This window comes from Oncorhynchus keta, unplaced genomic scaffold, assembly GCF_023373465.1.
Source record: "Oncorhynchus keta strain PuntledgeMale-10-30-2019 unplaced genomic scaffold, Oket_V2 Un_contig_28553_pilon_pilon, whole genome shotgun sequence".
NCBI lineage: Eukaryota > Metazoa > Chordata > Actinopteri > Salmoniformes > Salmonidae > Oncorhynchus > Oncorhynchus keta.
In genome coordinates this window covers 6,342-20,673 of record NW_026286090.1, presented here as the reverse complement: position 1 = coordinate 20,673, position 14,332 = coordinate 6,342, and the positions used below count along the sequence as shown (strand labels likewise).

General features: G+C 41.6%; 1 protein-coding gene across 12 annotated transcripts; it reads right to left on the bottom strand.

The window, feature by feature from the left end:
• Positions 1-1,705: 1,705 nt before the first annotated feature.
• LOC127906041 (zinc finger protein 440-like) lies at positions 1,706-13,705 on the bottom strand. 12 transcript variants are annotated; one of them, XM_052507082.1, is made up of 12 exons: positions 13,650-13,705; positions 11,662-11,754; positions 9,177-10,829; positions 8,551-8,714; positions 8,348-8,411; positions 6,941-7,416; positions 5,160-5,296; positions 4,337-4,430; positions 3,894-4,228; positions 3,626-3,794; positions 3,373-3,497; positions 1,706-2,635 (listed from the first exon to the last, which is right to left on the bottom strand). In XM_052507082.1, exons 3-9 carry the CDS (start codon positions 9,370-9,372, stop codon positions 3,929-3,931), a joined length of 1,431 nt encoding a protein of 476 aa, XP_052363042.1. In that variant the 5' UTR covers positions 9,373-10,829; positions 11,662-11,754; positions 13,650-13,705; the 3' UTR covers positions 1,706-2,635; positions 3,373-3,497; positions 3,626-3,794; positions 3,894-3,928. The 12 variants fall into 12 exon arrangements, with proteins under 12 accessions (XP_052363042.1, XP_052363043.1, XP_052363046.1 ...); XM_052507083.1 differs by lacking the exons at positions 4,337-4,430; positions 5,160-5,296; positions 13,650-13,705 and adding exons at positions 6,090-6,183; positions 6,715-6,851; positions 12,807-13,626; XM_052507086.1 differs by lacking the exons at positions 4,337-4,430; positions 5,160-5,296; positions 13,650-13,705 and adding exons at positions 6,090-6,180; positions 6,715-6,851; positions 12,807-13,626.
• Positions 13,706-14,332: the final 627 nt, after the last annotated feature.

Sequence of the window (14,332 nt, the reverse complement as noted above, 5' to 3'; positions counted from 1 at the left end):
TTAACTACTTGCGGAACAATTGAGTTGGTGTTAGCAGTTTCGTTCCGGACAGCTGACGAGGTGGCGCTGGTGACGTACCGTAAGTACTCGTTTATGTGCGGTGGTCACTAGTTACCACCGCCACAAAGTCGTAATTGGTTATATCGTAAAGAATTTTAAAAACGAAATTTGCTTTTTGGACTTTATTTAAGGTTAGCAGTGTAGTTAATATTAGGATTAAAATACAATTTTAGAATAAATTGTAGAAATAGGCGGGATGTATGACTTTGCAGCTGTGGTAACTAGTGACGACCTTCATCGGCCTCCATTTTCCCGCAATATTTGTGTTGTATACAAAATAAGAAAAAAAAACGGATTTACATCAGAAGAATCTCAATTCCATAATTTATAATGAAAAATATAAACGTAGCATGTAGTGTTTCATGAGCTGAAAAAGACTCCAGAAATTGTCCAGCTTTTCCAAAAAGCTTATTCCTCTAAAACTGTGCACACATTTGTTTTACATTCCTGTTTGTGAGCATTTCTCCTTTGTCAAGATAATCCATCCACTTGACAGGTGTGGTATATCAAAAAAAGTAGATTAAACAGCGTGGTTATTACACAGGTGCATCTTGTGCTGAGGACAATAAAAGGCCACTCCAAAATGTTTTGTTCCAACACAATGCCGCAGATGTCTCAAATTGAGGGAGTGTGCAATTGGCAGGCTGACTGTAGGAATGTCCACCAGAGCTGTTGTCAGATCATTTAATGTTCATTTCTCTACCATAAGCTGCCTTCCACGTTATTTGAGAGAACTTGGCAGTACATCCAACAAGCCTCACAACCGCAGACCATGTGTAAGCACACCAGCCCAGGACCTCCACATCTAGTTTCTTCACCAGCGGGATTGTCTGTGACCAGTCACCCGGACAGCTGATGAAACTGTGGGTTTGCACAACTGAAGAGTTTCTGCACAAACTGTCAGAGACCGTCTCAGGGAAGCTCATCATCCTCACCAGGGTCTTGACCTGACTGCAATTCTGCGAGGAAACCGACTTCAGTGGGCAAATGCTCAACTTCGATGGCCACTAGCAGGCTGTAGATATGTGCTCTTCACAGATGAATCCCGGTTTCAACTGAACCAGGCAGATAGCGTGTATTGCGTCATGTGGGCGAGTGGTTCGTTGATAAGTGGCGGTGAGGGTTGTTATGGGCAGGTGTAAACTACAGACAACACACACACAATTGCATTTTATCGATAGCAATTTGAATGCGGAGATATCCTGAGGCCCATTGTCATGCCATTAATCTGCCGCCATCAGCTCATGTTTCAGCATAATGCACAGCCCCATGTTGCAAGGATCTAAACACAATTCCATACATGTCACCCGTTGAGCATGTTTGGGATGCTCTGGATCGAAGTGTAAGACAGCATGCCCCAATTCCCACCAACTTCACACAGCCATTGAAGGGGAGTGGGACAACATTCAACAGCTGGATCAACACTATGCAAAGGAGATATCTCGCTGCATTAGGCAAATGGTGGTCACACCAGATACTGACTGGTCTTCTGATCCATACCCCTACCTTTGTTTTTTGTTTTTACATATAGTGAAATGTACTAAATGTATGCATATCTGTATTTCCAGTTATGTGACATCCATAGATTAGGGCCTAATGAATTTATTTCAATTGACTGATTTATTATCATCTACAACACTTGCTGTCCAGATTGAATGACGTTTTATTGACAAACCATGATGAAACTTGTCAAAAAGCAATGCACAACTGCTGTAGTGTATTTTACAAATAAAACAAGTAAACACATCTCAATTCACAGATCTATGTAAGTGGTATAGTGCCATTTGTTTTTGTTAGGTGCGGGAGCCAACCCCCAAAAAGTGAAGTACATAATTTTACAATCAAAGTTTGTACTGACAGATGTAACCTAATGAATATTATAATACAATATGCACAAAATGCATTCTCCAACTGCAACATCTGCCCTATGCTCACACTCTCTCACTAAAATGTAATATACCGAACTTTGTGTTTGAGGGTATCTAATTTACAAATAGGCCATCAGTGTCATTGGTGAACGATAATTATTTGAGTTTTACTGGTGAAATGTCCAAACTGCATCTGCATGACAATCATTTGATCTCAATCAGCTTCATGGGGATACGCACTTAGATCTTCTTGAGTTACTGTTTCAGGAGCGAAATAGAGCAGATGGTGATACTGCCCTATTCTATTCAACTACTAACTTATATTCTCAAATTGCAAAAAGGGCGGGAGCACCGCTCCCTTGCGCTCCGGCGGCACCATTCCCCTGGTCTTTGTTAAGCAGCCTTACTCTAATCTCCTTGACTCTTGAGGACTCCTTTGCCTTCCCCACGTCAATACCGTACACGGTGGTCTGGATGAATGTGTAGAAGTTACACAACGCTTCATGGTAGGACACACTGAAGACATAGTGTGCCTTAAAGAGCTCGTCAAAAGCTGCCACTGATGTTTGGGCCTTGCATGGGATGGCCTTCTGGTCAACGACAATGTAAAACTTCTGAAGGCTGTTCTTCCTTTCACCGACACAGAGGAGGAAGGGCTGCTGCTCATATCCAACTGTCTCAAGGAAGGTCACTATACTTGTCCCTACCTGAGGAAAAGAGTACAAGACAACAGTAAATAACGTGTTCCACAATCCCGAGGGCAGACCACATGACCACTAGGCTGGTAGCCTGGCACAGTGGTTCCCAACTCCAGTACCTTCAACAGTACACATTTTATTGTAGCACTGGACAAGCACACCTGAAACATGTCAACTTATCATCAAGACGTTAAGTTGAATCAAGTGAGTTTGTCAGGGGATGCAACGTGTGCTGTTGAGGGTACTTGAGTTGGGAAACGCTGGCCTAGCGGTTAGAGGCGAGTAAGCAGGCAGAGGGTTGCCAGTTCCATTCTAGATGCCATTGCCTTCCGTTGTGCCCACGGGCAATTTACTTCCCACAACAGCAGCTCCCCAGGCACCCAGTGTGGCAGCCCCCCCGCACCTCTCCAAAACCTGAATATGCATGTGTCTTTCAGCGGGGTTGGGTTAAAAGCGAAAGTCAAATTTCAGTTGGACCTTATATGCAATTGATCAATAAAGTGATCATAATCTTAATCTAAGCAACCTAGTGATGAGGGTTTAGTTTAACTATATTTTCACTCATATGCGCTCAGAGTTTCATAAAATGGATGGTTATCCTATTTACATGAGATATAATTGACTTTGGCTACACCTCTGGAGAACATGATGTGAAACTGTCATAAAGCTCCTGTTAACCCCAGGGGAGGGGTTAACAGGAGCTCTGTATTGTTAACAAGTACTGTCCTAAAGAAAGGTGCACAAACCTTCATAAATCTAACCAGATGGTCAGCAGCTTGAGAGGTACGGATCTTTGCGGTCTTCGGGCCCTTTGAGGTCGGGGGTAAGAGATGCAGAAGCAACAAAATGGCTGCCAAGTCACTCTCCCATCCTAATTTTTCAGTGGAAAACAAGAAATGCTCAGTAAAAGCTCACATGCCAGTTTCACTCAGACATTGTATGGTCAAGTTAGAAAAGTCATTGGAAATACCAAACAACATATGAGTTCTGCACTAGTACCATAATCATTGGATTCCTGCTGAGCAGATGAGAGGAGGTCTTCCACAGGTTCGCTGAAGGGAAGGGTTTTGCAATCTGCGATGACCCTGGGTTTGAAAAATGTTGGCCACTTCGCCATAAATGTCCCAGACACCACCTCTCCGAAAAGTCTGGTGAAATCTTGGTTGATCTGAAGTACATTCAACAACAAAAACATTCTAAATGAATTCTCTTTCCACTTTCTTTTAAAATCACCAAAACATTATGAATTATATTCATACAGTCTTACCAAGCCTGTAGTGTCAAGGAATCTGGGGAAGAGATCTAGGACAGTTGAGGACTTCCCGGATCATGAACCACCTGCTGTCTGTATTGGAACGTTGCCATCATCTTCTCTCGAACCAGTGACTCATTAGTTGTTGTATGCTGAAGCACAGATATCGCCTCTTTGCATTCATCCCCCGAAAGTTGCTCAACAGCTGAAGGGCAACTTCGCTGAGCCTTTGGACCATTTTGATAGGTGGGCTTGGTTCTCTTCTTGGTCTTACATGACGTGTTGCGCCCCACTGTCTTTATTCTCCAGGCCAGGTAACCAGACCCACTAGCTGCATCATAATATTTTTCCTGTCAATCAATAAGAAAAGTTTTTTTTAAAGATGAACACTGTTTTAATGTCCTGGCACCTTTGGCCTGGTATCCCGAGAGAGAATTCAGTCCTACATTTATACTTACATAGCCATGCTCTGAATCTGGATCATTCAAGTAGGGGAATAAAGTCACAATCCCCAGGGCGTAGTTGGTGCGGACACTTGATGGGGGGATCCTCCTTCAAGGAAGATTACAAAAAATATGTAAATAAAATGTTTTAAATAAAATACTGTTTTATGTTTTAATGTGCATCCACCCATCAGTACATAGGAAGTTCCATCAGGAAATGAATAGTTATTTGAAGTGACGTGCCGAGTTAAATAGGTTGAATAAAACAATTAAAAAATGACGTTTTGTCAGCCCCGCTACATGGTTTGATCTAAAGCTGTGGAAACCCACCAGTATGAACACACAGGTACTCAAAGTTTGACTAAAATCATGCAGATGACAGCTTTTGTCATCACACATTAAATTATTTATTTTTACTTTTACCCCCCTTTTCTCCCCAATTCCGTGGTATCCAATTGTTAGTGGTTGCGGTCTTGTCTCATCGCTGCATCGAGGCGAAGGTCGAGAGCCATGCGTCCTCCGAAAAACACAACCCAACCAAGCCGCACTGCTTCTTAACACAGCGCGCATCCAACCCGGAAGTCACCGTCCAATGTGTTGGACGGTGACCGTGGTGACCTGGCCCGCCACAGGAGTCGCTAGTGTGTGATGAGACAAGGATATCCCCGCCGGCCAAACCAGACGACGCTAGGCCAATGGGCCTCCTGGTCGCGGCCGGCTGCGACAGAGCCTGGGCTCGAACCCAGAGTCTCTGGTGGAATAGCTAGCACTGCGACCACTGCCCCACCCGGTAGGCCCCGTGATCACACATTTCTAACACATTGAATTATTCACGTACCCATGATTTTCCATCATGTCGGCCACAATAATGTTCACCATCAGTCTCCGTGTGCTATCCGTAAGACCTTTGGTTTTCCCATACTCCTGGAATACCTTTTCTCCACCTGGCTTTGAGTGAAGGATGGCACTGATCATCTAGAAAAACACATCAAAACAATGGACGCCTTGTGATCAGTCGAGCATCTTCAAGGTACTGGTAATGGACAAGAAGACAAGGGTATGTAAATAGACGGAACAGAAACAGCTATACGTGTTTTAAAGTAATATCACTAACGCGCTAGTAGTGGAGCTAACAGCAGCATTTTACACAACTCACATCTCTTGCTGCATTTCTGTCTGTAGGTTCATCAGTCAGACGTCTTTTTTTCGTGCCTTGGATTTTTCCAGAGTTAAAGCTGATCCAGAGGAATCAGACCCAACTGAGCAGATCAAGACCTCAGACATGGACACTTGTTCATCTGAAAGAAAAAAACTCCCTACCATTACTACCATTTGCTAAAGAGCTCTAACTACAATCTGTTGGACATTACAAAAACAACCCAACAATGATTTACCAAATGTCTCGATCAACTGATAACAGATGAGTGAAATTGCAAATAATTGGGATAATATTGTGCAGGAGTAACTTAGCTGTGCCTTTGCATTCATCACCTAACAGTTCCTCAACAACTGAAGGGGAACTGTGTTGAGCCTTTGGACCATTTTGATAGGTGGACTTGGTTCTCCTCTTGGTCTTACATGATTTGTTGCGCCCCACTGTCTTTATTCTCCAGGTCAGATAACCAGACCCACTAGCTGCGTCGTAATATTGTTCCTGTCAATCAAAAAAGGAAACAGTTCAAAATTATCAACACCATTTCATTTAACATCCTGGAACTGTAGGCCTGGTATCCGCTGAGAGAGAATTCAGTCCTCCGTTCATACTTACATAGCCATGCTCTGAATCTGGATCATTCAAGAACGGGAATAAAGTCACAATCCCCAGGGCGTAGTTGGTGCGGACACTTGATGGGGGGATCCTACTTTGAGGAAGATAAAATAAAACAGTAACAATTGTAGTAAAAGCGATAATCAGTGATTCATTTCTCAGCAAAACTGAAGCCCCACCACATGTTGTGATCTAAAGCGGAGGGATGTCTCTAGGGAAACCCCCTCGGTATCAACAGACAGGCTTGTACTCTACATACAGGGAATGCATGCATGACGGGTGTTTCAGACCTAAAATCACAATGCCACAGTAATGGAGCTTGTGTCAAAGGGCACCCTAAAATGAAAGCTTTTAAGATGTTTTCATACCTCAAAAGTACATTACTGTCGAGCCATGTTTCCATTCTGAACCATTGGTTTGTAGATATAGTAACTATACCTCAAAATGAACGGAAAGAATTGGCAACAAAAATCTATCAAGCAATGATGTGGACATACAGTATATTGACAGTAGTCTGCTTTTAAGGTCTGAAAACATCTAGCAGACTTTCATTTTGGGGTGTCTAATACCTTTAAGTTTGACAAATCATACACTTAAATATTATACCATTTGTCATCATACGTACCCATGATTTTCCATCATGTCGGCCACAATAATGTTCACCATCAGTCTCCGTGTGCTATCCGTAAGACCTTTGGTTTTCCCATACTCCTGGAACACCTTTTCTCCACCTGGCTTTGAGTGAAGGATGGCACTGATCATCTAGAAAAACACATCAAAACAATGGACGCCTTGTGATCAGTCATGCATCTTCAAGGTAGTGGTAATGGGCAACATTTTACACAACTCACATCTCTCGCTGCATTTCTGTCTGTGGGTTCATCAGTCAGACCTCTTTTCCTTGCCTTGGCTTCATCCAGAGTTATAGTTGAACTGATAGAGACATCAGAGTGCGTGAGCTCATGCGTGCTGAGGGATTTGATGTAGGTGAACCCTTTCCCACACACAGTGCAACTGTAGGTTTTCACGGTGTTGTGTTTGTGCCGCTGGTGCCTGGTCAAGCCGCTCTGACGCTGGAATTTCTCACCGCAGATATCGCAGCGGAAACGTGGCTTCCCAGTGTGTTCTAACATGCGTGCTTTATACTTTGTCTTTATGGGTGTCACAGCATCCTCAGCTGACACCAGCAACGGACTCTGTTCTCTCTTGAAGTCGTCGAGTCCAAGTTCTCTGGATCCCCCAGAGGCTTTACTTCTCTCTTCCTCATCACTTTCTCCTGTGATATTCTGGCTTGCCTTGGGAGTCTCTGGAATCCACTCGCCGTAACCTGGAAATGAAGTCACCAACAATGAATGTCACAGTTAGCTTTACAATGACTCATTAAAAGGGATAGTTTACTTTGAGGGTCTTTACAAGTGCAAAATAAAATAAAGACCACATTGATTAGCGTAAATCAAACAGTTTGTCTTGCCATCATGTTTGTTAGAAAGCAAAAGTTTGTTAGAAAGTAAATAACTGATGTTGGCACAAGATGGAGGGAAAGATGGAGAATAACTACCAAAATTACAGTAAACAAATGTACGCTTAATCCAGTATAATGTATGTAATTGATTATACAAGAGACAAAATTCAGCACAACGGCAGAGTCATGTGTTAAGTGTAAAACTATTAATGACCCAATAATGCTTTCTGGGAATGCTATAATGCCCAGAAATTGTGGTTGGAGCTACAAAGTTGGCTGTCAGAAGTATTACAATGTAAATGTATTTTTAATCCATCGGTCTACATATTTTAAGACATGACCTATTGGGGTGTAGTGAGTTACCCAATGGGCTGGACGATTCTTTTATCATCACTCATCTTGAAAAAAACATATACATAAACTTGGAAGTCAATCAATCCACTGACATTGACACAATGGAAAAATGTCATGATTTATTATTGAATTAGTAAGGGCGACCAAGAAAAATGAATCGGTTCAATTTAAGGCCAAGTGGCAAACAATAATGCAGGCACTAGGGATGGGGTGTGAGCATGCTGGTCTGGGCAGATGAAATGTAGTGTGTTTGTGTGTCTAAGTTGTTGTTCATATATACACACACACACACACACACACATTTGTTTTTGTAATGGATTTTTTTTTTTTTAAATGTACATTACAAAAATGAATTACTTACATAATTATGACAAATACACAATGTAATACAAGGGAAATAAAATACTTTACATCCTGATTGAAAATAGTTGCTTCAACTAACCTTCCGATTCCAAATCATCATCAGCCATTTCCTCCTGTTTGATGAGCCATACTGGCCATGGTACCTTCCAAAAGACAATGTCATTATTAATGAATCACGTTCTAAACTACAGCCAGTTATGTTGGGGATGCAACAACAACACAAACATCTCGTGTGGTGGTCCTCACTTACAAAGTAGGTGGGACAAACCAAACTGAATTTACCGTGTCTGTAATCTGACCAGGGGGCTGTGATGGCTCTTGTCTCTCCGTCACTGGTGATGCTAGGCCTTCAAAAACAGCACCGTCTTCTAGCCAATGATAGTTGGCCTCTTGTTTATTCAGGACCTGCCCCACGATTGGAAAGTTTCCCAAACTTGGTGGGCTAACTAACATACAAATAATGAAAATAGACGCATTAATGATTTTATATATATATATATATATATATATATATATATATATATATAGACACCGCTATAGTGGTGGTTTAGCACTCTGGGGTTATTGCGTGTTATAAACTGGGTGGTTCAAGCCCTGAATGTTGATTTGCTGACAGCCATGGTATTTCAGACCGTACACTGAACATTTATATTTAGTGCTCTAATTACGTTGGAAACCAGTTTATAATAGTAATAAGGCACCTCAGGTGTTTGTGGTATATGGCCAATATACCACGGCTAAAGGCTGTGTCAAGGCACTCTGCGATGCGTTGTGCAGAAGAACAGCCCTTATCCGTGGTATATTGGCCATATACCACACCCCCTCGTACATTATTGCCTAATTAAACCATGGATGTACACCAGACGCTAAAATGTGTGTTGTGCACTAAATAGCTGTTAACATCTCACCAGGTTTTGAAAAGTTCTTGCGGCAGTTCGCTGGCTTCTCCATCCTTGTCTCTTTTTTATTTTGTTCATGCAACATTTCCACTCGAAGAGCAGCATAGCTTTCTCCCATAAATTGACAGATTTCTTGCACGACTGTTGCTGTCAAAGCTTCCATAATGGAGGTGACGCGACAACGAAAAGCGAGTTCGTGCGACATGGTTACCAAGTAGACTACAACAATCAATCTAATCTGTTCCTATGTGAGAAGTGAACATCTTCTTTGTTATCAGATGGTGGCTTCACCTTTTCACACCTCTTCCGGAAGTTTTCTTTGGATTAATTCCGGACAGCTGATGAGGTTGGGCGGGCCGGTGAAATACCGTAAATACACGTTTAGATACGCCCTTGAGTCTAGCAGCTTCTTACATCTTTTGTTGAATTTATTTGATACTCAAAATATGAATACATTTCCCAACAGCGTAAGTGGCTTTTTTTCTCTCTCCCACTAAACAAAAACAACAAGACAAATGCCAGAACAAACTTTCAAACATTCTCATCCCCTTGATCTTATGAGCTGCTATGTACCTTTCTACAGCTATAACATTCTAAGCTAAATAACTTGATTATAACAGCCTAGATTTGAACCACCATTATTTGGTGTGATTGAGTGGAGAATGATTCCCCAGCTTTTCAACATACTTTGTACAATAGTCAACTTTAACAAGTTATTGAGACTGCAAGACATTTCCAAAATAACTAAATGTTTATAGTGGTATAAATTCTATTCTATAAATTCTCCCCAATTGTTTGTTGTGCTTGTTTGCAAGAACAGAACTCAGGCCTTGGAAATGGAACTGGCAGCCAAGTCATAAACATAACCCAATAACACTGAAGGGTCAGATTAACAAATGCAATTTTCTCTATTTGTATGGTAAAAAATATATACAACATGAATGTACAAGATTTGTTATAAAAAATATATATAATAGAACTCAGCCATCAATTAAGTAGTTGATGCATTAAGCCTATAGCCTGAAATCCAGAACCTGTTTTGCTAACATTCCACTCCTTGTACTCTTTTCCTTGGCCAAATTGTTTTGCTTCTCAATGACAAAAGGCAAAAAGCACAAACAGATCTGGGATCAGGCTATAATGCCTATGTTTGCAAAGCAGGCATCTACCAGGAATCAGGGTATTTTCTGTTCATGTGTGCTCGCATGTTCTTCATGGTCACCGGACGCCCACATATGGTGCAGGTGGCGGTCAGTCTCCGTCTCCGCCTGGTCCCTTCAGCATGTTTCATGGTGCCGTGTTGTTGTGCCACAGACACAGGATCTGATTGTGCTCCCTCCAATGGAGTGGCTATCTCCGGGTGTTTCCTCAGCAGGTGCTGCTTCAAGTTCTTTCTCAGGAGCACAAAGCCACAGTGATCACACATAGTCGTCAGAGTCCTATAGGCTGGACTATGAGGCAGTTGGATATGGGTGGTGATTTTAATACGCTGGTTTACAGCAGGCGTGGGCAGTACAGCTGATGAAACAGGAGCGGAAGCCCCTTGACACAACAGCAGATGACTTGTCATGGCATCCCTCCTGATGATAGTTCTCTCACACTGGGGGCAGTGATAATGGCCATCTGTCCTACAGTCCAAATTGCATTTACAAATCTTTTTATCTAGAAAAATGAGACGGAAATGAGTAAAGCACATCTTGACAAAAATGATAATACAATCTACCAGACTACATGGTTAAAATATCCGCATTCCTTTGAAAGACACCTCATTTTTCAGGTGCACATCAACATGGCGCTGTAATCTTGAGCGTTTGGTTGGTTTAAAGCTGAGACAAAGTGGACAGTGGAACAATTTGCAGCAGGTTGTGCATCTTGTGAGTGATAGTAGAGAATTGACAGGAACAATCGAATGGTGCACCTGTTACAAATAACTTAATGTCAGTAAAAAAATTATGAGATCGGCTAATTGTGGGGCTTAACAGAGTTCTATGGTGCCATATTTATTGGAGTATCAATTAAGGTGCATGCAGAAAGGATAGGATTATATTAAGGATTAGGGGTAAGGCGTATTAATATACAAAATACATATATCTGACATCACACACAAACAACCACGGACAATAACACATTACTGGCTTCAACGCAACACACTGTGGATAGCAAATATCATGGAATGTTCACATATATTCAATGTCCCAAACATATGAAAGCAACACCGCCAGCCAACTCACGTTAGCCAGCCAACTCACGTTAGCCGGCCGGCCAGCCAACTCACGTTAGCCAGCCAGCCAACTCTTAGTACAAGTTAGCTATCTAGATATGAAATGTTAAATTATGCTTCTTATTTGTTTTAACATTAAGAAGTTGCATTGTTTACCTTGGTATTGTCCGTACATGTCGTTGAAACATATAATTTGCTACGAAATGTGAGTATAATTCATATAGTCTCATTTATGAATTAGGCCCCCAGTATATGATCACAAGCTCCACTGACCTCATCTTCCGTGGTCCATGGGATCATCTTCCATATCAGCACCGCTGGCCTCGTCTTCATCCTGCTGTTCATCAACAGGGGTCTTTCTCAAACCTGGTGGGGTAACATACCAGTTAAGATTTGGGTACTGTGAATCACAGTACCTTTAGTACCCTAGCTACGAAGGCCCATATTCCATAATATCTAACTTACTAGAAAAAAAAGAGTTGCCATAACATTGACTGCATAGTGTTACAGCTAATGATGATCTGTACTTAAAGGGATTTACATTGGATCCCATATTTATTGGGGACAACTGACTCCTTCATTCACCCCCAATGTGTAGTGTTTACCTGGGTGATTCGCTTGCTCTCATTTACACAAGCCATATTGGAGTCAAAAGGGCTAGGTGATAGTTAACCCTAACCCAAGATTGAGTGTGGGCCAAGCAACCACCCATACAGGGTTATAGGTAGCTAGCTATCTTCAAGCTCTGGTCCAGGGCAGAGCTAACCTCTAGATCAGTGGTCACCAACCTTTTCTGAGTCAAGATCACTGAGTCAAAATGCCAGCCGAGCTCTTGCGCTCAGACAAAATAAAATAAAAACATGACTAAGCCCATGTACGCAACATTAACCAATTAAAAACAGTTCAGTAGCAATGAGGTTTGTGCAGTAGGCTATAGGCCCAATACATTACTGCATATTGTCTACGCTTGAATTGCCCTGCCAATGTTGTTCTTCTCAGACCATTTTGAAATTATATTTTAGTATCGCCAAGAGCAGGTTAGTTAAAATCTATGGCACCTTTTTTATGAGTTGAAATTTTCCAGATTGCCTGACGTGCGTGTCTTAAAGTAAAGATGGACTGTCGTTTCTCATTACTTATTTGAGCTGTTCTTACCATAATATGGACTTTGTGTTTTATCAAATAGGGCTATCTTCTGTATACCACCCCTACCTTGTCACAACAGACCTGATTGGCTCAAACACATTTAAAAAGTAAAGGAATTCCACAAATTAACATTTAACAAAGCACGCCCCCCCCCCTTACATAAAAAAACAGCATTGTAGGTCAAGGGCTTGTAATGTTAAGTAAGCATTTCGCGGTAAGGTCTACACGTTGTATTCGGCGCATGTGACAAATCATTTGATTTGAGATCTCACCTTCCATTTGTATACGATCAGGAGAACGGCATGGGTTAAATGCTTGCACAGTCTCCTTCTCCATCGTCAGGGGCTTCCTGTTCGGTTCATGGCTACACTCAATTTCCACACGTAGAGCAGCGTAGCTTTCTTCCATTATTAGACACACTGCTCGCACGGCTGCTGCTGTTAAAGTTTCCATAACGGACGCTACACGCGCACGAAAAACGATTTCGTTTAACATCTTTAAAAAAAAATATTTGACTACAAGCACAAGCCAGCTAGCCTCTTCTCTGCATTGCTTCTACACCTGCATTGCTGTTTGGGGTTTTAGGCTGTGTTTCTATACAGCACTTTGAGATATCAGCTGATGTAAGAAGGGCTTTATAAATACATTTGATTTGATTCTCCTTCTTCGGGATTGGCCTATCGCATACAATTTAAATGTACATACACCGCTGCTGTACTAAAGTGAGGCCAGTCATTTCCTACCAACATTAAATTCTCATTATTCCTGTTCCTAAAATAAATAAATCCACCAACTAACCCTACACCTACAGTATATACCCCTATTTCATTAAAATCCCCCATTACTTCTGCAGTAAAATCTCGTACGCCAAGGTATTTCTCTGCAGCTGCTACCTACACTCATTAAAAACCCACTAACGTTACCATTCCACTACATGATCCTATCAGGTAGTACAGTACACCATGCAAACGGCCTGGGGGACGGGACACCACCTCCCAATATACCCTTTAACTCTTGTCAAATACCGTACTTCTATGCAGCTGTCACCACTTTATTTTTCTGTGATTGCTATGAAGCCAACCTTACTAAGCAGGCTAACTAGCAAACAAACTTACCCGCGCAATACTATTTTCCGGGGTTAAACCATCTACTTCCGGAGAGGGCGTGAACACTGAGATCACAGTTTACCGTCTGATGATAAAGCTTTATGCATTATTCTCAAAGACAAAATATGTTCATCTCATTTCCCATGAGTTGGTTTATTTCTCAAAACATCACAAAAAACGTTAACTTTAACACAAGCATGTTCCTTGTGACAATCTTATTCTGGCCTGATTATTTTCAACTACACAAATACTGTAGGAAGTTGTATAATAAAAAGTTAAACTTTATAGACAACATGATACTTACTGTATGTTGAACTAATATAACAATCTGCAGCAAACATTGAGTCATTCTTAAAAATAAAAATGTTTTACAAATTGCTCCAGAATACAAAATAATAGTGAATAAAAAGACGACCTTTAATGCCGCCTGTAGGAACTGGGAAACCTCTGACTTGCTAACTGGTTGAACACGTGTATAACTAACAAGTCGAAAAATTCAGAGTTGCAGCATTTAGCCAGAGCAATCACACACCTCATTCAATTTCCAATCAATTCAGAAAACACAATCCTAAATCAACACAACAAATCAACACAACCTATCATTTCCTTGCGTGAACTGCCTGGTGTCTTATCAGATTGCTCAGAAAGGAGAAGTTTTTTCCACACTGGGTGCAGTGGAAACGTTTTTCCCC